Raw genomic sequence first — 22122 nt, forward strand, 5'->3', positions numbered from 1 at the left:
ATTAAAGTTAACAAAATAGCCATTAGGAGTGAGAAAAAGAGGATAATACCACCATTGCTAGTGATGGGTATTTCTTTTCTCAGTGCTTTCAGTCGAATGTATGTGTATAGGTTGTAAGCATGAGTCACTGATTGGACTAAGCAGCCAGTTAAGTTTATCAGGGTTCGTTCTCCGCTCACGTAGTATTATTAATCCACTCCTTCTGTCGCTATGCTCTTTACATTTCAGTTATAAAGGACATTCACTTTCAATTCCAGAGCAGTGGGGACACGTACGATTTTCCGTAGGAATTTTTAGTGATGTATAGCGACCCCTTTCAATTCCCAGGTCATGATCACTGATACAGATTTTCGCAAGAGTTTTTATTTCAGATTGCAAGGCAATTGAGAGATTTTTTCGGGGGCGTACGTTTATTCTAAGTATTACTATAATTGTCACTTTTCACGTCTTTCCAAAGAAGCTCTTCAATGTTATTGTTAATAGTATCTTTCCGGTTTTCGGAAGTGATTTATCCAGAGCAACATGCCCCTTTTTCCTTTTGTTCCTGTTCATATGTGTTTTTAACCAATCTGCTAGAGGGTAGAAGACGAGTGGTATGATATACGTCAGAACTTTATATGTTATTCATGACCAGATATTTTAGAATACCTGTAAAACGAGCCCCGCATGTTTAATGTACCTCAACTGATTAGTTTTCAAACAGCTGATGCCCTATACATCTACCACCCCATTTCCATAGATTTTTAGATCGATCTATCCCTGTGGGGAGTCTCACTAGATTACTGTCAGCTTGGCCGGCTTAACTTAAGCCGGCCAAGCTGACAGTAATCTAGTGAGACTCCCCAATAGTGAGACTCCCCTTAATAAGCGTCTGTCCCGCCTACTAAAAGCTGTAAGGGGGTAATTAACTATGGTGACCGCTCGGCTGACTGCAATTTAGCGTGAACTCCCAGGGAGTTAGGTCGATCTAAATCTTAATCTTTAGATCGATCTAAATCTCTGGGAAAGCACCCCTAGGTCTTGCTCTCCACGTGGACAAGTAATTTGCCCTAGTAGGCCTATACAACTAACTTTCAAAGGCCGTACCTGAAACTCTTCACTGGCTTAGACCTCTTTCGTCAGCAATTGAAATAATTCATATGTTTTTTCTGAATTCAGCCACACCTGCATATTTTTTAATTAGCCGAAAACAACAACATGCGATGCGATTTGATCTTTTACCTCGTTGCCAGCCCTTTCATTCTATTCCACCAAGCTCAAAACAAATAATTGTATACGTCATCTTAATTGTTTGTTATCAAATTGATATATCAATATTTTATTCACAGCAAAGTAATAAACCTGTAGCAAAATAAAATTATGAAATATTTACGAGAAATTGTATTTCATCATTGTGAATGGCCTACAGGCTGGGCCCGCCTAGTTACATTTTAGAGGAAATTTGTGAGCACCGCGATACCATTACTCAGGTGAGAAATAGCATCTAAAAAGTCGTATAAACAATCTGATTTGACAGCAACACTCGGGTTTCGACCTTTGCTAGGAGCTTTTTATTTTTACAAATTTGGGAAAGAATTCAGATCTGTTGGTTTCTAGCAAAAGTTGTTCACTGTATAACAAAATTAATGTAAGTGATTGTGTGGAAAATCTTTATGGGCGCACAAGATGTCGCGTGCCTCTTTTGCCAGCTCGTGAACCTAGCCATATCATGAAGTCGTATTTTATTTTAATTTTGTAATTGTATTGTACATGAGAGGAATGAAAAAGACTGGTGGCATAATCTAAGGGGAAAAAAAAAAAGACATTTGTACCTCAAAAACGAGTCTATTATTTACTACGCGACCTGTGGAATTGCGGGACAGGTGTTTACATACAAATCTACATAAAGTTTAGATTGTATAATCATTTGAACGTGGTAACAGCAGTTTCGTCTATATACTTCCGAGGTAAGGTCCCACCTCCACTTTCAGTCAAGTCGTCATCTAGGCATTAAGACCAAAACATTCAGTCTCTTCATATGCAGATTAAATAGGACAGAGTCTACGTATGTGTACGCAAAATTTGACGACAAATTCCTATAACCCTATATGACAATATGGAATGAAAAGACGAATGGGCTTAGTTTCACTAAATGCTGACCTACGAGAGAGAGAGAGAGAACAAACAAGTGAGCGAGCATGATAAGGTGAGCGAGCTCTGTTGAATTGTTTATAACGACATGTTAATGACAGAATGAACCAAATTCCAGTGATATGCTACATACTATATGTCTTATTCATAACTTCGTTTAGCAGCTATTTGCTCACAAATGACACTGTCTAGCATGTACAAATGTCCCGGCTTGTTACAATAAATATCTTAGAACAAGTAGGTATGTCCTGTAGACCTCTGCTCCCTGAGTAGTTACTTAATCTCGTTTCTGAAACACTTAGATCTATCCAGGCTAGATCCATTTTAAAGGGATAATAACTCTACGTATATCTTTATTTCACAGTAAAAACATTGTGAACAACTCATAGAAATACAATATATTCTGTTTTACAACAAAAACAGCAGCTATACCTATTATTCTGATATCTGAGCTTGTCTTCAGATCACGTGACTTCCACTGATGGCTATACTCAGTTATAATCTCTTAAGAGATTTCAACAAAAAATCAAAGTTTTTAGAAAAAACCAGGGACTAACTTTGAATGTAAAAATGGATTCATTAACCATTGGTAAGTATGGGAAAATTGTTTACTCCAGGAAAATTCATTTTTTGGCCAAAACGAAGAGTTATTATCCCTTTAATCTGCTTTGGATTAATCTCCTACATGGCCCTCATTGCATGAGGTATAAGCAATTAGTACATGGAAAGTACAAATTCTCTTAAGTTGAAAAATCATTCTTTTTTATTGTTGCGACTTCGACAATTATTTCTAATATCCAAGGTGAAGGTCATTATAAGGTGAAGGCCAGCGGTTCATCATTCAGGTGTGTTCCAAAAGAAAAACAGTTGCCTCCTCCGCCAAAGACCACAATGTTTCCGTCCTGTAGAACATGGGAGGTGTGGTTGTACAACAGGACTGGGGAACCCTGGGGACTGCACACCTGGGGAGGAAAATATGGATTATTATTATTATTTTAAAATAACAACAAAATATTTTCAAAATGCTGCAAATAAATACAAATGTATAATGGCTTATTTTTTTTACCTTTGATAAATGATTTCTCTACTGTATATCAAAGTAATAGTTACCAGAAGTTTCATTACTTCCCAGAATCTTGCCCACCTCTACCTTCAACTTTATGCCAGCTAGTTCCTTTTAAATATCTTTCTTCCAGGATACAGTAAATTCTTGGACAATACTTGGCGCTTGTTAAATATTCCAATGGAAAATGAAATTTGCATTGCTCTTCTTCACATATTTTCTTGGAATCATATCCAAATCTGTTGCAACAACTTAATTACATCTCAGAATGATGCAATTTACCATGAAGTAAATAGTAAATGCACTCACAGGAATAGTGAATCCCTGGACAAGCCCTGAGGTTAAATGAACCACAGTTATTCCTGGATTTTCCTGGAGTCCCACTCCACCCACCAGTACCAGTCTGTTGTCCAATACATGAGATGTGTGAGAATACCTGGAATAAAAACATTAACAATGCTGCAATGAGACATGTGACAAAACCTGGAATCAAAACATTAACAATGCTGCAATGAGACGTGAGAATACCTGGAATCAAAACATAACAATGCTGCAATGAAGTCACTCTTCTTTTTTTTCACTGTAAGACTATTGTATGTAAAAATGACAATTATAAACCTGAATTACCCTTGGCTCTACAGCCATTTCCTATTCTATGCTATGATTTTAGACCCCATTCCCATGCCTAGATCGATCAAGCAGGATCGACCCATCTCCGAGGGGTTTCTCGCTAAATTACATTCAGCTTAAGCTGCTCTGATGTCTGACATGCCTGCTGAAGCTGTTAGGGGGTAATTAACTATCCTTAAGCAGCTTCAGTAGGCTTGCCGGATTCTAAGCATATTGTAAAATTCTTCTTCAACTCTTGGCAGAGCTAATATTTAATTATTATCCTTGATAAAAGAAATGGATGTGAAGTTTTCAACTTCCTACTAATAAGCATAATAACATCAAGTGTGAATATGGCAAGATTTCTTGTCTATGTTCACATTTTTCAATATTTTTTTAAAAAGAAACTGAATATAAGCAGACTCTGCAGTCTGGTACCTTGGTTGAAGGGTGCCTTGGATCTCCAGCTCCTCCCACGCCATCCTATCTAGGTCAAGTACATGCACATCTCCATACGGTGTCATGTCCTCTCCCAAACCACAAGTTAGGACCAGCTTGGGACTTCCTAATCCTGTAGGGCGACTCCAGAGAGAACTGGAGTGAGAGTGGCGAGGGGAGGGACTTGGCCCACTTGCTTCCACCTGAAGAAAAGTTTAAAATATTCTCACTGAAACTATAATTCATACACACAGTAGGGGCAATACTATTTTTATTTCAGTATTTCTGTGGATTATTTACTCTGTACAAAGTATATAGTTTTCAGTTTTATAATACTGCAAAATAACCCAAAAATAAATGATGATCACTTGCATACATTCACCTTTGTCCACGTCATGACTGAGATGTTGAGCAAGAAACAATCCCCAAGCACAAATGGCTCTGTGCTGCTTCTTCCCCCAAATACTGCGATATAATCCTGTCCTCCTATCACAACAAGAGTTGCAGTGTGTCGCCATCTTGGACAAGGCATGATGGTCCCCTTGAAGTGCACTTCCTCCACAGAGCTCTCCACTATCACGTCACATCTGTTGATTGTGGAGTCAACATTATCACAGATACTCTGATTGCACCTTTCCTTGGTTTTAGACATGTTCGGTTCAGTCAATGAACATTTCCCATCATTGCACTCTTGTACATTGCCTGATCCGTCATGACAACCATTTGACTCATTATCTGTCGCTGTCATAATGCTACAATCTGTCCCTGAGCATGAGTCAGATCCATTTTCTGTATAACATATTGCACTGCTTTCACCTTCAACTCTTATTTCCTGTCCCTGAGACTCTGATTCCATCTTGTTCACTACAGAAGACAAACTTCCATGTTGATATTTGGATGGGTCCTGCACTTTGTCTCCATTAACAAAATGGAGAATTTTCAATATGAATGCACTTTGGCAGGGCTGCGCTGGGGAAGTTCTGCCTCCATATACAAATATTCTTTGGTCAGAAAGAAGAGTGGCAGTATGATACATTCGCTTTCCTATAAAAAAAGTGTTTCAAGATAAAGTAGGTTATTTTGATTTTAATTGTTCAAGCCTTGTTAGCAGGCTGCCTGGTTATCATTATCATAGGGAGTCAATCCATCAGTAATTGAATTACAGTAGCTTAAGCAGTGTTCTCAATAATTTTTTTAAAATCCGAGTCCATGGGACTCACATGTTTGACAAAATGTGAGTCCCATGTAAATTTTCCGAGTCCTTCTCTTGAAGAAGAAAAAAAAAATAAGTACCATTTAGAATTGCACAAATGTGTTTATTGAAATACATGTAACAGGTCAAAATTATGTAAAAATATAGCAAAATAAAAATATAACATCTTACAAAACATCTTTTTAAAAATAAAATTCTGCAGACTCATTGTACCAGGACTAGTCTACTAGAGAACGAAACTCAGTAAGTTTCTGTCAAATAAAACCAGTACTTTTCTGTTTTAGAAATATTGACTTTAAAACTACTTTGAATGCTTCCAAGATCATTTACAGTACGGTAATGACTCGATCTTTTCAATGGGGAAAAATTACAAAATTTTCAACGATGTAAATTTTATATCATGAAAATATATTTCTGTGTAGCATTTGTGGCTCTTTTTCTGTACAGAATAGAACAAAAAGGCAGCCTGCTTTTCAGTTTTGTAGCTACCATTCAATAGTTATGTTCTGATTTTAAGAAAATGTGACTTAAAAAATACAGCATCTGTAAAATTTGTAATTTTTACCCATATTCATTGCCTTCTCTGTCGGATGGCTCGAAACTTGAGTTTAGCCTGTGTGTAATCAAATTCCGCAAAATGCGGACCATTTATTGTTATCTTCATAATATTCTGCAGCTGTGCCTCACTAAGTCGGTTCCTACATTTGGACTTATTTAGGTTTTGGGCAGAAAAACCTCTTTCACATGATGCACTGTTGAGGGGGATGCACAGTGCAATTTGTGCCATTGTAGTGAAATCAGGAAAATCCTGATCGTGATTCTGAATGAGATTTTCACAATGGGATGTGAAGGTTAAATGCCTGCATAAGAATGTGTGATGCTTATATGGTACAAAGTCCTGTTGACACCTCTGAGTGTCAATAACATCAGCATGTTGATCATTGGTGTAGTGGTTGATAAGGAATTGAAGTTCATCTCCACCGTATGCTCCAAGATCTGCAGCAGCTTGTGGATATCTCTGTGGGTTGAGTAGCTTGTCCAAAGCTTTCAAACAATCCATAGTGTCTACTGGAAATCTGTCTTCAAGGTTCTCATTCAGAGTAGTGAAGAAAGCATCTGAGAAAACACAAAAATAAAATGAGTTAGTGAACTGTTAGTCTGTTAGAATAAATGAATATATACAAATGATTTAAACCAATATCTGAGTTTGATAGACTGAAACAACTTGTCTTGAGATATTATCTGATCATTATAGTAGTAATAAATTGTACCTTTCACTCTGGCAAAAGTAGCAACTTTGGCTTCAGTTCGGTTTACTGCTGTTTCCCTGTAGTTTCCATTGTCAGTCACCGCTCTATCCATCTGATTTAGTGTGAGCAGGTAATCAGGATGTTCAGAGAGTGTATGCAGTGAACCTCTAACTGTCTCCAAACTTCGGTTAGCAGTGTCAAAATCCAAGCACTCCCGTTGAAAACACTTTGATAGCCTGTATTAATAAAGTAGAATAAATTTCTTTAAACTAGCCTGCATTAATAAAGTAGAATAAATTTCTTTAAACTGGAATCAAAAGTGACAATATGTTATGAAAATTAAAAGTTAAATTGCATTATGAAAAAATATTAGTTATACCTGCTGAATAGTGGTAGTATATCTACTAAAAGGCAAGTCAAGGCCAGGAAGAGATAATCATCAACTTTGTTGAGGAGCCCTCTGGCAACAGCATTTCCATTGGCCGCTTCTTCTCCAAGACAAACAACAAGGGGTGACCAGCAGTTCAAGATGGCAACAACAGCCTGTTCCAGGGAGAGCCAGCGAACAGCCAAAGGTTGCTTCAGTGTGAGAAACTGGTCATCTTCCATCAGATCATATACAGCTCGGAGTCTGTTGTATCTTACCGCAGAATTTTGGAAGAACTGGTAGACTGCATTGACTGTTTCTTGGTAGGATTTAATTTGTTCCACTGAAGCCGCAGCTTGACCCACTGCTAAGGCCAGTTTGTGAGCCAGACAATGAATATGTACAAGATATGGATTTCTGCCCTTTAACTGTACTCCCACACCTGTTCGCCGGCCAGTCATCACAGCAGCTCCATCACTACCCAGACCCATGACTTTAGAAGCTGAAATGTTGTATCCTTCCATCCACTGTTCAATTGCAGCCACAATTGTATCAGCTTTCCCATCTGGGACATTCAGGTTGGCAGAGAAAGAAGTTCTGGCTTTTCCACCTACAACAGTCTGGACATAAATAATCAATTTTTTGAAAATTGCAATGTCGCAACTTTCATCCACTTGAATGCCTATGTATTTACTTTTCTCTATGGCATTTTTCATGTCATCCTCAATAGTATCTGACAGACACTGAACCATTTCATTTACCACTCCAGCTGACGTATAGTGTCCCTTCATTGACTGAAGTAGGCAAAGGTCCGGGTAGAGATTTAGAGCCAAGTTATGAGATACCAAAAAGTACACAGTTTTCATCTGATGACCGAGGTTGTCATCTGTTTTTTGTTCCGCTGTGGATATAGCCCGCTGTAGAGCTGACTGGCCCTTAAGAGTAGAAGCCGCTTGCTTATGTTGTTCGGACTGCACGTGTCGAACAAGTGTAGATCTCTGGTAATCACTGCATCCCGGATCAGTTGTAAAAACGTTACTCTTCTTGGCACGTTTACAAATGGAGCAAAACATAAAGTTGTCCGTGACATAAAGCCAGTCTTTAAAACTGGGATCTTCCAGCCAGGTTTTGTTGAAAGTCCGGATCTTTTTTTTAGCATGGGACTGCGCCATTTTGAGACATTACAACCACCTGCATTCGGCACACCTCGGTCTTTTTCGTCAGGGATAACCTCAGCCGTAATGAGCGCCATTTTGCGTATTGCGTCATTCGGTAGATGGCGCACTAAGTGACGTGACAGGCCCAGCAAACTGCCAAACACGGTGTGTTTTTGTTAATTAATACGCTAGTTTCACCAAACACATCACTCATTCTGTATAATTTCCGTGGTCATTAAGATAATCATCCCTTTCAGTTGTTTTTTTTATCTCTCCAACTAATCACCCGCCTAAACAGGACCGCATTTTTTTTCGTCCCTGGGACGAAAGGGTGTTGATTATTTTACGTCCTTTTTAATTTCATTGCGTTTTTTACATATTGGGACGCCGTAAATGAGAACACTGGCTTAAGTGGTGGTGGTCTGGAAAACAGGGTTCACATCTGGTAACTAAAGCCAATCAGAATCAGTTGGCTGTCTGATATGGAATGAACTGAGGTGGATATGCCCAACTTGGTAATATAAAATACACGTTAATAAAGGTTTCAGTAATGGCAATCACATGTGCATTCTCACACACACTTGTAACAGCAACAACTACTGTACTTTTTATAGTATCTCCTCTTTTATGCTTCAGTAAAATCTAATATGGCATCCAAATTTGGGATTGCTACCCCAAAAAACTTGGAAACGTGGGGCCAAACACTTGAAACCTTACCCATCTTGTGACTGCCAGAAATGTTTATTCTGATTGGCACACCCTGTTGCTCCAAGTCAAAGAGATCTATGCCATCTAACCTTCTATGCTGACCAGCTTCTTCCCCAAACCCACCAAACATGATCAAATGCTTTGCAGAAGTCAATGACACATGTCCATATCGTTTCACTGGGAAAGATGGGCTAAAAGTGTCAAATGGGAGGCTGCCACTGCTGGTGTATGGTTGAACCATTTCCTTCTTGCCTGACAATATAAAAAGGGGCATCTTATATTTAGTTCAATTATAGTCCTTTTTTATTTTGAAAGATATCAGTTCCAATCAAGGCCACTATATTATACCATATACAAAGAGCTAAATGAATAAATCAATTTAGAATAAACAAATAATTTGTGACTGCTGATGATATCAGAAGACATGGCTGCCTGATTATCTTTATCCAAGTTAAACTAGCATACCCACTGAATTGACAGCAGGCATTTATCCACATGCACTTGTCAACATCAATAAAATTTCAAAACAATGAAAATCTTTTCCTGTTATTCATGTCAATTTTAATTAATTTTGATTACAAATGCTACTGAAAGGCAGGCATGTCTAACATTTGCCACATTAAAAAAAAATAAATGACCTGGTATCTTACCCATCATGTCTTGGCTCAGTGCTACACAGCTCCCTCTATAGGCACAAAGGACAAGATAATGGCGGCACTTCAGATGCCACTCCTCATACTCATCAAATGGTTCCAGAGTGTCTACCTTCCGCCTCTCTTCAAAGTCCAAAATATTGGTGTAAAATTGGTTCATATTCATGGAGTGGACACTTGACCATCCCTGAAACAGTTTATGAAAATTCAGAAGAATTTCTGACACTGGGCAACATAAACTGTTAAAAAATTAAATTCCTGAAATTCCTGTAGGCCTTGGAAAAAGGTTACAGACTATGGGTATAATGGTTAATCACCCTTCAACATCCAAAAATGAAACATTTACTTAAATAACATTGTAGGAAGCTCATTTCAACTATGTATTAGATATAAGTAATATGAAATGAATAGTGTATTAAGTGTGACAGTATATATCACGTGTCAGTGTGTTAGGTGTGGCAGAGTATGACATAAGACCTTGTGTTAGGTGTGACTGAGCTTCAGATTTGCCATTGTGCTAGATGTGTTATTGTGTTTGGTGTGACAGTGTTAGCAGATATTAATCTGATATTAAAACTTATGAAAAAAAATCACAACCCACCAGTTCTCTGTATCTCTTCTCTTGTGATTCAGCATCAGGGTAAGTATTAATGCCTCTGAGAGGAGAACCAATGGTTTGGAAGTGATTCAACCTAAGAGGAAAAATAACATATAGGCAACAAATCTATAAAAAATGATGCCTTATTGTTTTTATATGATCAATTTTAATTTATGAGACGTGGGTACTCTAGTGAGTTGGTAGGTAGGTGAATGCATAAATGAGAGAGAGAGAGAGAGAGAGAGAATATTTTGCATTTAAAAGCATCATGGAGTAATTACCAAAAAGAAACAGCAGTATGTAAATACAAATTTTCATTTTATAGGTTGAAATGGAATTCTTCATAAAAGGTCATCAAAGGCTGCTTCATTGTTCTTGCAGTTGTACCATCTGACTTCGTAAATTAATCTTCCCAGGACACCTAGCTAGACATACTTACATGACCATTCCAAAGGGATCATTAGGCAGGATCTGGAGAGTTGAACAATTTATTTCTTAGACTTTTTTAAAAATAGTATTTACATATACTTAACTTCGGGCATATAAGTTTTCCTTGGGTCAGTAACAAAAATATTTTTTGACCAATCTGGAAAACCGTTGGCCTAGGTCACACATCCATTTATTTTCTCAGACTTTTAATTGTGCTCAACAGACCTTACACTAAACACATGACTTGTTACTCACATTAAATAAAATATTTAATCTAAGTGGATTAAATAACATTTTCAGAATTACAGGTAAACTCATAAGTAATCTGACCCTTTCATCTTACCTGTTCATAAGTAACAAAAACTGCATTTGTGAATGTATTTGCAGCCCACTGAATGATGGCAGAAGAACTGAAATGCCAAGGGAAATTGTCTTTATGTTGCAAAAATGTACAAACTTTAACTTGATATGTTATTTCTTTGGACTGTATAGTCTATTACTTTCCAACACTTAGAGAATGCTGTTTTGACTTCTAGAATGCATTGACCTACTGGCTTATTTTTTAATGGATATATAAAGAACTTCCCAATCTTTTTTCCCCCGATTAGAAACATGACCATAAAGATATTGACATTGGGATAAGCCAAATGAGGAAAAAAATCAATATGGCAACAGAAAATGTATGACTGATTTATGGCAGATAACTTTCTTTAAATTTCTTATTTTTTACAACTTGGCTAAAAGAAATATTGTCGTAGAGTTAGCCCTTATGTGTTATCCATTTCATGACAGTTTGTAAGGTTAAGAAAATGATCATAAAAATGGACCCCATAGTAATAAAGTACCTTCTGGGTTCTATATAAGTCATAACACATTCACTGAGAAGTAATGTGGGCAGTGTGAGGTCCACTCCAGTCATCTTCAGGCACCTCTCCAGATGACCAGTGTCTCTCAGGTCGACCCCAACCATCTTGAAATCTGGACAGTTCAGCACTGAAAAACATCAACAGTAACAGTGCAAATTTCTACTTATTCCAGTCTGTCTCTGATACATGTCCAATGCCAGAGACTTCAAATTTGTCTCGATCTTCTGATATCTATTGTAACTCAAGCCCCAGAAGTGTGTCTAAATACCATGGATTATTACCAATCTGTGTATACTGTTGAAATCCGATATGAACATGGCTACATCTGATGAACAAGCTCACACACATGTATAAAATTCAGATTAATCCTATATACAATTTTTTTTAAAATAATTACTTCAGCATTAGTTCAATCCATTAACATGTCTTAATTGATTGACAAATTAAATCAATGATCTCAGTGACATTTTCTAAGATAATAAGAACTGAGTAGAAAAGACAACCATTTCTTTCATGTTAATTACCTATATTAGCATCCCTATTTTCTGTTTGTTTATGACCCTGGCCCTCTGAACCTGTCTGACCTTGACCTGGCTGTAACACATCAAGCAAAACCTGGCTATTGTTGATCAAAGCTGCTTTTCTCTTCATGGTTTCCAAAAAATCCACCTGCAGCAAAAAAGGAAGGAGTCTGGTCAATGTCAAATGTAATAATTTGAATGTTTGCTCCTTAAAAATGCTGTAATTTATTTCTCCCATATAACTTCTTTCTCTCTCTCTCTCTGTATATTTGTTAATTAAACTCGAAATTTTTTTAAAACTTACATTCATATTGAAATTTGTCTCTCTCTCCCCCACCCTCCGCCCCCTCTATATCTACCATTCTCTCTCTCTTTATTTCTCAAAACATATTTCTATGAAAACATATTTTTCTAGTGTTAGACCCAACTTACTTCAAACCACACCGTGTCCTGCAGTAAACCCTCTGCCTTGAGTCTGAAGTATGCAGAATCAAAGCCAGCGCCCAAGGACATCACCTGAGAATTAGCCCCAGTATGAGTGATAAAACATCTCAGCATGTGATCAACTGCCTTTGCTCTTACATAGTATCCTCTGGAAAGATGTTGAAAGTGAATGTTTTATATTCATGTATGTCAATGTATCATTTATTTAATTGAACTTACATGCACATTTCTACAGCCCATTTCTTCATTCGTTAAAACAGTTTTTTACAATCACTGGCAGGTAAACAAGACAGTGAAACATCATTATAATTGTACATATAACATCAGCATATTGTATTTATTGATCAAATCTAGCAATCTTTATCCGTTTATTTTTTTATCATTTGCCATTGCCATAGGTTGAGCAAAAATCTGGTGAAGCAGGGGGGGAAGGGGCAGCTGCTGAAGACATACACTACCTGAAAACAGGCTACTTCCACCACCTGCTCTTCTGCATCTGACTGAGACAAAAGTAACTGACTTCTGACATACTGAGAAATAGGAAAAGGCTTATACCAGTACTTCATGTAGTTTCCTATCAACCCTCCGTCCATTTTTTCTAATCACTTAGTGACTGACCCTCTTCCTGCAGCCCTGCCTTCAGGATGACAAACCCTCCCCCCCCCCCCCCCCCCACACACACACACACACACACACACACACACACACAACACACACCACATTGCCCTGCTTTTAAGATATGACATACCTGTTTATAAGAGGTGCCCTCCTTCTGGTTTTGGCCACAAAATGCTGCAGGTATGGATCCTGGAAGTAACCTCTGCCTGCCATGGAGCACTTGCTGACTATGCTACTGTCATTTGTTCCCTGTACCTAGGAGATTATTGTTACGTCTTCAAATCAAATTTTTCGCATAGACAAACACTAGCATTTCATATATAAATATGCCATTGGGCAGGTACATGTATGTCATGTCTGACTTTTGCAGAGTTTTAGAATAGCATTTCAGTATTTTTGAGGCATTAGCATTCGACAGAGGCCTAGCTATTAGGCCTGATTCGGGGATTTTCATGTATGTGTCAGATTTACAAAAGGAGAATGGGAGGCTATATCCTGGGAAATGAAATGGATGTGTATCAAGTTTGAAGGCGATTTGATGTCTGCTTCCTCTTTAATGGATTTATATCAATTATTTTCCTTGTTTTCCTACTTACTGTAGTAGTTTAAACAGTTGTGTAATGTGCCGATTTTTATTAAATTCGTTAAAACATTCTGAACCATTTTTGGCCACTTAACATTTTTTGGGTTATAACAAGTACACTGTATGCTACTCTAAAGTCATTTTTCTGTGGTGCCAAAACACTGAAAGGTGATTATATTTATTTACAGCATAAATATCACATTTAGATCCCTTGTGTGTTTTCCCAACGATAGAATGCATACATACAGCATTATTTCCTCGTGATAATGACGTCTTTTTGCTCATTTTTCTCTCTGTATATCCGCGCTACAGACTTCTTTGAGTTTTATTTATTTCCATGTGTTCTCCATGTAAACTGGGTCAAGGTTAGTCTCGTTCAAATGTCACATGACCAAAGGTCGAAAACAGTATTCTAGGAGGAAGAAATGTTTTTCTGACTTATGGTTTAATCAGATACGTGGGTAATGGTAAAGGACATTGGCACGAAATATACGAACCATGCAACCAGTTAACTAAATGAGGAAAATCTCAAATCACGTCGGGATCTCGTTCTAGATTAACGCGAGATTAAAAGCTTCAAAATGGCCGCGGGATTTTAAGATCAGTATTAAACATCGACGTTTTTCCGGTTTAATTTTGAAGAATGGCTTCAACGTCCGAAGGGGTTGATTCAAGTATTTCCCCTGGACTCTTGGAAGATCTGAAGCGACTTTTGTGGGGGAGATCTTTGACCGATGAAGTTTTCTTGCGGTGGACACAAGGTAAATTCCCACTTTCCTTTCTCTTTATTTTGACCCTGCACGTGATACGGCATTGGTGAGGAAGTTTCACTTTTGGAAAACCGATCACACCATTTATTCAACATCAAGGCTCCTTATGCCGTAACAGTCTTAGAATTATATTGCCTATACTTAATCTTTGCGATACTTGATTGCTGTGACGGTATTTATGATTGTTGAATTTGGAGAATGGGGGGGGGGGGGGGGGGTGTTCTGATAAATAACATGTTGATGAGCACCTATTTTGAAATCGACTGTTGAACTCATCTAATTCGAATTCGCTCCTATTGTTTAGTTTTTCTGCACAATATTTATTTAATTTCATAGCAACACGCATGATTAATTTCACCAAAAACAATTATCAGTTTATTTATTCTTTATTTAGGTTTTGCTGTTTCTTCAAATACAGCTTGGTATTTTGTTTTTAGGTTTTGTTCTCAGTGCAGATGAACCCACTGCATTGTTACAATATGAGGGTGGCCCCTGTGCTGTTATTGTGCCAGTGCAGGCATTTTTACTGAGGTTTGCTTTGTTCACTGAAGAAAACGAGGCAGTAGAGAAATGGAGGGAGCATTCAGGTTTGTGTTACTTTAGCCTCAGTGAAGTATACTTAGTAAATATATCATAGCATCTTCTAATTTTGACATAGAGAAAATGCAAGTAAACTAATTTCACTTAGTTTCCTACGTTCTGGTTCTCTTTTAGTAAAATCATTTGGGTATCTGTCTTAAGTAAATTCCATGCAAGAATGAACCCAGATGATTGACGCATTCCCAGATTTTATTGAATTTTGTTACTTGAAGAGAGAGTCCAGTCTCTAAGTCTTATTTATAACTAAAAATGTGCAGTGCCAACCCACATCCAGCAAAACACAAGTATACTGTTAGCTTATAATATAATATATTAATATAATATAATATAATATAATATAATATAATATAATATAATATAATATAATATATTAATTTACCATACTTTGATACGATATAATAATATGATATTATATGACATGTTATGATAAGCTCTCGGACATATCTGATTACTCTCCCTGTAGATGAGACTGCCAAGGATCTCCTCTGTCAGTCCCTCAGTGCCATATTGCTGCAGACCACAGCCACCTCCTACACAGTGGTGTACTCCGACCACAGCTTCACTGAAATGCAGGAGCAGGATGGTCCACAGGAATCTGGGGGAGAGGAGGACGTGCAGAGGAGTCCAAAGAGGAGGAAGCTGTGCCATGACCAATTTCATTTAAATCTCAGGTATTGTTTCTCTGTGTGCAGAATTTTGATAGACCTGTTTAAAATTATAATGAAAAATATTTAAAAATTGGCATTGATAACACCAAAAGCTTGGTGCCAATAATTTAAGTTTGGTGTAGTCTTATGACCATTCATAAATCAGTGAATAATTTTAAAGCCTGTCTAATTGGTAAAAATAAATCCCCTCTTTTCCAAGGTGCCAACAATGTGATTCAAGAGAACAACTTGTCAACCTGGTCCAGTCTAATCTGGAGAAGTTTCAGGGAGATTTTGGGGTGCTATATTATCTCTACTCACTTTTACTCACAAAGGTTAGTTTATACTGCAGTTCTGTGTGTGTGTGTACATGTTTGCATGTTTATGTGCATTTAATAAATACAAATTTTTTGGTTATTAATCCTCTTTATACATATTTTTTTCTCATATTTTGTCATTAATTCTTAATTTTGTTTTTAGCGAATTGTGCCAAGACAAAAGGGACACCTGGCATTTTTTTTACATTAAAAATAATTATCATGCCAAAAAGTGTAAGAAATGTTGAAATCATGTCTTTATTGTATCTGACCAACAGGATCAAAATTGAATTTTTTGTCTGTAAGTTATATCAGTCTATGTTTCAAAATATTTTCAGGGTGTTGACCAAATAAAGAATGAGATGGAGGATCCTAGTGAACCTCTCATAGACTCTACTCATGGACATGGAAGGTGAGATAGGTCAAAGGCCATAGTTAAATAGGTCAAAGTTCACAGTAGGTCAAAGGTCTCAGGCCATTTTCACCATAGATTATAATAAGGTACAATACAGAATGAGAGGGCACAGGAAGTATGTTATTTTCGATCCTGTCAAATTTGAATGAGATTTAAGCCATTTTTAATGGATTCCTCATTGTTCAATTTCAGTCAGAGCCTGATCAACCTCCTGCTCACAGGAAAGGCCGTGTCACATGTCTTTGATAATGAAAAGGACGTCGCTGGAATGAGTAAGTTTTCTGGGAATGCGTAAATCATCTGGGTTCATTCTTGCATGGAATTTACTGTATGATTTTACTAAAAGAGTGAAATAATTTATCTAACATTTGGCTTCAAGATACTGCAATTAGAGTTAACCGACAACAAAATTCTTTATATCTTCCAGAACTCCATGGTGTCTCTCGCCAATCCCAGATTGGGTTTCTTACACAGTTAGAGCACCTGAGGTATTGTGAGGTAAGGTCTGCCTTTCTGTCTGTCTGTCTACTATATGATATTGTGCCTTTTATTCATTTTTTGTGTCTTCTGTGTCTGATACATTTCCATGAGATGTTAATTAGTATATTTGATGATGCTTTAGTTCTAAGGACTTATGTTCCATGAGAAGTTAACTATGTCAACTTTGTTTTCACTTAACTCCGTAGCAGTTTTACAGCAGTTTTACAGCACAGACATGATTTTTACATAAATAAATTTTAAGTGCAAACCTGCAATTTTTCATGTAGGTTTTCCGATTTAAACAGCCCCAGATCCCCAGTGCTAAGACTACCAAGCCATTTCTTCCTACTTTTTTCTTACAATCCAAAATCATGTCCAAGTTTTTTTTCTAAAAGTGTTTAATCATTATTATTATTATTATCAGGTGGGTTTTAATCTAAAAAGCCCCTCCCTCCCAGTTTGGGTACTGGGGAGTGAGACCCACTTGACAGTACTGTTCACTCAGGACCTCAGCCTAGTGGCTCCAGAGTCACCAGAAGACACTGCCAGGAGGATATTTAAAAGTTTTGATCCAGAAGGTTTGTAAATATAATGTGTGTCTCAGAGGAAGAGCTAATTAGAAAACAAATACTGTGGAAAGTTTCCAATTGTAAAATGTAAAATGATCGGGTAGGGTTTTGTTCAGTGAAGGGGCCGAATAGGTCCATTTCCGTTTATGCAACTTTGAAAGGCTAAACAAGCCTTGGTCTTGTCTGCATTGAATATTCCACAAATGGATTTTGGACTCTCTTGTGACATTGATTTGACCCACTTTTAGTAACTTTATATCTCTTATCTAAGACTACTGTGGATATAAATGGTCAATATTTGTGTATTTCCAGGAAATGGATTCATCTCGTCATGTCTCCTAGGAGATGTACTTCACTCACTGAGTCTTGTATCGGATCCAGGATAGTAAGCAACCTCCATGATCATTGTAAAAAGTTTCTAGATATAGCGCTGGTACAGCCAGGATATTGGGGGGGGGGAGGGGGGGGGGGGGGGGACAAAATATTTTCTTCACATAACGCTGTAAATTTTAAGGCCAGTTTTAGGATATTTTTTCCCTCTTTTTTATGGATTTTTTTTCATTAAAAGCTTTAACTGATTTTGTTTAAAAAAGAGTAGACAGTTGACAGATATTGTACAAAATGTTCAAAACCAGATAGTTTGGGGTAGGAGGGGTTTTATTTTAAAGTACTCTTTGGTCTCATTATTGAAGACTTGTGATGATCTTATCATTTCTAGTGTAGACATTATTATTATTATTATTATTATTATTATTATTATTATTATTATTATTATTTCCAGTGTGGACATTATGAAGGGCAAGCTGGACTCTGAGGGACTGGGTATTATTGTCCTCAGTGCTTTTATGGAAGAGTTCTATCCAGGAAACAACCAGCAACAAGGACCAAAGACGTTTACTGTATTTCATTATAATGGGCTGAAGAGGTCTAATTCCACTCACAAGGTAAGTGTCACTGTCAGATACTGTGTGAAAACTAGCCGGTAAGGGTAAAATATGATACTTCAGTACATCACCTGCATACACTTATTTACATATATTCACACACAAGTGCACCAACACAAGCACTCACACTCAAATAAACACAAATCCACTTAAGCATACACACAGAAAATAATTTTTAAAGATAAATATTTTTTTCACAAAAATTTGTGTTTCCAAGACTCATTTTTGTTTCAGTTAGTATTTCAGTTTGCATCATCTTTGATGTGAATTTGTAACTAAGAACATTCCCATCACTACACACTCCATGTATATTACTCTCACCTTATTTTCAGGTTCAGTATAAAAAAGGCACGGCCACCATACTGGAACATGGCATCCCCCTGGTGACTGAATACACAGACGTGACCACATGCCTCCAGACAAAATGGCCGACAATCAGCATTGAATGGTCAGGCAATGATGTTCCATCATTAAACTGACAGTTTACTCAAAACTCATTATTCAGAAAAAAAATTTTATAATGTTATAATGTTATTTTATAATGTTGATGTGTTCTTGCATGAAATTTGTGATATACTTTATCACAATTGAATTAGGAGAAGATAAATTGTGCAACTTCTGAGCAACAGTGGACTCCTTGAAAAGCAGCGAAGTTGTGGAAAGTCACAGATTAGCGCGGTCTTCATTCGGGGGAAATTCTGGACAGTTGTCCACTTTAACACAGTGCCAACATGGAGTATGCAAACCCACAGAATGATACAGCCACTGTGGTAATTTTAGATATCGTATTGCTTAGCCACATAATAATGCAGCACAGTGGAAGTGAGCTGAATCTCCATGGTAACTTGTTAAACGGCTAGATTGCCATGGTAACTTGTGTATCGGCTCAATCGCCATGGTAACTTGTAAGACTTGTCAGGGAGACACAGTTAAGTATTGGCATTGTTGAAAAGTAAATGGGAATTTTTTTGGGGGGTATTTTTGATGTACAATTTGATAGGGAAGAGGGAGAATTGAAAGTGTGACTTCTTACACGTACAACTTGTTGTCACACCATAGGGGAAATCACTGCATAAGATCTTGAATGGGAGAGTCAGACATGAAAAATGAGTTCATATATATTTTGTTGTTAGCTTCAAGATAGAGCTTGATGCACCGTATTTGAATTGGATTTTCAAAGAATATTCCTTACACTGTCATTTTACCAATTACTTTATTAAGTTCAAGATGACAGCAGTACCCAGTAATTATAGTGACTTGACGACCTGAATAATGAATGCACTGCACAGTGGCAAGCCATCCCATTCAAGACATAATTAGTCATAATATACATTTTTTTTATGGTGAGATGGGAGATCCATATTAACTTGGTATTGTTGGATTGTCCAAGAAGTGTTTTAAAAGGAATGTGAACACCTCACATATTAAAGTATTTACCAATTAGTCAACTGTCTTGCCTGTGAACATTTTCAGTTTTTGATTATTTTATATGCTTAGAAACCAAATCAGTAGTCAGGATGTGTTGTCATGACATATTTGTCTGCTCTACAAGGATTTCTTCTTAGCAGACTTTAGAGTAGGTATAATCAGTATGATTTCATAATAGTAGATTGTATGGTTAAAGGTTTACATGTCTGTAGGGATTTTTATGGTGAATTCAGAATAATTAGATTGTAGGGACCATGCTTTACATTTGGTCTGAGATTCTGTTGTTTCTTTAAAATTCAGGTTAAAAAAATGTAAAAAGTTCTGTTAATAGTCATTTTCCCCATGGTCAAGGTGCTACTGTCTGAGTGTTTCAGGTTTTATGAAATATATTACAAATTTTAATCATGTATTATTTATTGTACTATGTAAATGCATGTCTGCTTTTATAGATTCTTTATCACAAAATAACATTAGATACAAGAAATATGTCAGTTTCAATCTAACATCTTCACTCTACTCTGACATCAGATCAATATTGACAAATGCCTTGACAGTATATTAAGTCATTAGTTTTTGATAAAAAATAATTCTTTACTATTTTACAGATAGATACACACGTGTGGTTCACCCAAATGTGCTGGTCATTGGTTCGTGCCTGTTTTTTAGGTAACGATGACATTATCTGTTAAAAGGTGAATGCAGAAGTTAACTGGGCATGCAAGTCACCAGAAATAGACATGAACTTATGACCAGCAGAAATGAGTTAGCCACACATGCTGAATATCTGTGGAAAGGTGAGTTAATTCGTTTTACAAAACTGGTAAACATATTTCGGCATATTTGTCTGCTTTTCATCATTTGGTACTAATCTTGACGTAAGTTGTTCTAAGTTGACCAGGGTAGACTGTTGGTTTTGAAACCTTGGGTTTTAGAGTATTGGCTATTGACTTTCTTTTGAAGTTTATTTAAGGAATTATCCTTTGAAAGTGAGGCTGTGTTCTTTCCACTGCTTTTCAGTCATCAATAAGTGAATGTAGACCTAGCCAGTTTTCATTGAAATGGCTGTAGAAATAACAGTAAATTTCATGTAAAGCTTGGTAAAGTCGGGCATGGGTGCTAAAATGTAGTGTAGTAATTAGCATGTAAGTTTTTAATGTAAATATGAAATTAGCATGTTTAGGATTTTTATTTGGTCATTCCAAGATCACAATGCACAATATTTAAGCCAATTCAGCAGATGGCCCAGTTGTAACACAGTAGAGACAAGGTCCTCTGAGGTCACTTAAAAATGAGATGTAAACATTAATTTGGTGATTTGATCAACAGTTTCTGAGCCTCAGGTGCTGAAGTGACTGGTTAAAGAAATTTGGTCGTCCAGTGATGTCACATGGGCCAAGGCAGTGTTTGAAATAATGGGACCTAGTTTTATAGGTTCAGTTTCTTTTCTTCTGATTAGAACATCAACAGCTGCTTCTTGCGCAAAATTGTCCCATAGGTAAACTGATTTATAGTTGTTTTATGCACACCAGCTGCATGTTTACCCAAAATTTAACCAGGGTTAAAAATATAGTGCCCAACTTAAGTTTTGTTGATTCTTAAAGGGCAGTTTTGCAAAAGTTGTGAACAGGGCATAATTTTATTGAAAATCTCAATAAGTTGTATAAACTATACCCACTTACCAAAATGGAGGGTTTGAACTTATAAGAATAGATATATATCGCACATAACTATATTATTATCTGACGATGATTTTGGGTTTGATCATTGTGGTGTATGAGTGCATAATGTGGTAAGTAATATTTTAAATAAATGTTTAATGAATTTGATCAAGTTGTGAGAAATGTATCTGACTGCTGTTTAAGCTATGTGTTCATTTAATGGGGTGCTGGTTATCCCCCTTCTTTGCGTCTTGTTAGTGATGTTCTCCTGTCTGTCAGTTTTTTTTTTTACTTTCATCACAAGATACCAAGTTTGTTACGCCTTAAGAAATGACAGAAAGTAAGCTATAAATGTATCTCTTTAAGAAAAAAATTAACCAGGACTGTGCTGAAGAAATCTTATGTAAGGAATTGTTAAACTTGATATTGACCATAGCTCTTTGTAACTGTTAAATTTTGTTTAAATTCTTTCGTTACTCGCTGTATGTAGAATATAATATCATCATACGAAATAAAAATACCCAGAAATTTGAGTTTGTTTTCCAGAAGTGTTATTTTTTAGGAAAAAATATTGACAGGGTTTTCAGGAGAGAAAACCCTGTGATTGTGTCAAGTGCTTGGTAATAGTTGGCAAAATCCATTGGTTA

At 36.8% G+C, this 22122-nt stretch overlaps 3 protein-coding genes across 3 annotated transcripts; 1 reads left to right on the top strand and 2 right to left on the bottom strand.

The window, feature by feature from the left end:
* Positions 1–1793: 1793 nt before the first annotated feature.
* On the bottom strand, positions 1794–14129 carry LOC106168044 (tRNA wybutosine-synthesizing protein 4). The gene is made up of 14 exons (XM_013546971.2): positions 13894–14129; positions 13195–13319; positions 12435–12594; positions 12006–12150; positions 11461–11608; positions 10959–11025; positions 10626–10657; positions 10190–10280; positions 9586–9775; positions 8945–9187; positions 4623–5284; positions 4241–4443; positions 3503–3629; positions 1794–3092 (listed from the first exon to the last, which is right to left on the bottom strand). Exons 1-14 carry the CDS (start codon positions 13930–13932, stop codon positions 2943–2945), a joined length of 2382 nt encoding a protein of 793 aa, XP_013402425.2. The 5' UTR covers positions 13933–14129; the 3' UTR covers positions 1794–2942.
* Positions 5331–8906, bottom strand: LOC147761642 (uncharacterized protein C17orf113-like). Its single transcript, XM_087013936.1, has 3 exons — positions 7083–8906; positions 6725–6939; positions 5331–6569 (listed from the first exon to the last, which is right to left on the bottom strand). The coding sequence occupies exons 1-3, from the start codon at positions 8240–8242 to the stop codon at positions 6025–6027; spliced, it is 1920 nt and encodes a 639-aa protein (XP_086870062.1). The 5' UTR covers positions 8243–8906; the 3' UTR covers positions 5331–6024.
* Positions 14130–14176: 47 nt separating the features above from the next.
* On the top strand, positions 14177–22008 carry LOC106168045 (ubiquitin carboxyl-terminal hydrolase MINDY-3). The gene is made up of 11 exons (XM_013546973.2): positions 14177–14408; positions 14855–15004; positions 15481–15688; positions 15885–15999; positions 16320–16393; positions 16589–16668; positions 16824–16894; positions 17301–17454; positions 17758–17830; positions 18227–18389; positions 18722–22008. Exons 1-11 carry the CDS (start codon positions 14291–14293, stop codon positions 18866–18868), a joined length of 1353 nt encoding a protein of 450 aa, XP_013402427.2. The 5' UTR covers positions 14177–14290; the 3' UTR covers positions 18869–22008.
* Positions 22009–22122: the final 114 nt, after the last annotated feature.

Source organism: Lingula anatina, chromosome 5, assembly GCF_051362555.1.
Source record: "Lingula anatina isolate TDL-2025a chromosome 5, LinAna3.0, whole genome shotgun sequence".
NCBI lineage: Eukaryota > Metazoa > Brachiopoda > Lingulata > Lingulida > Lingulidae > Lingula > Lingula anatina.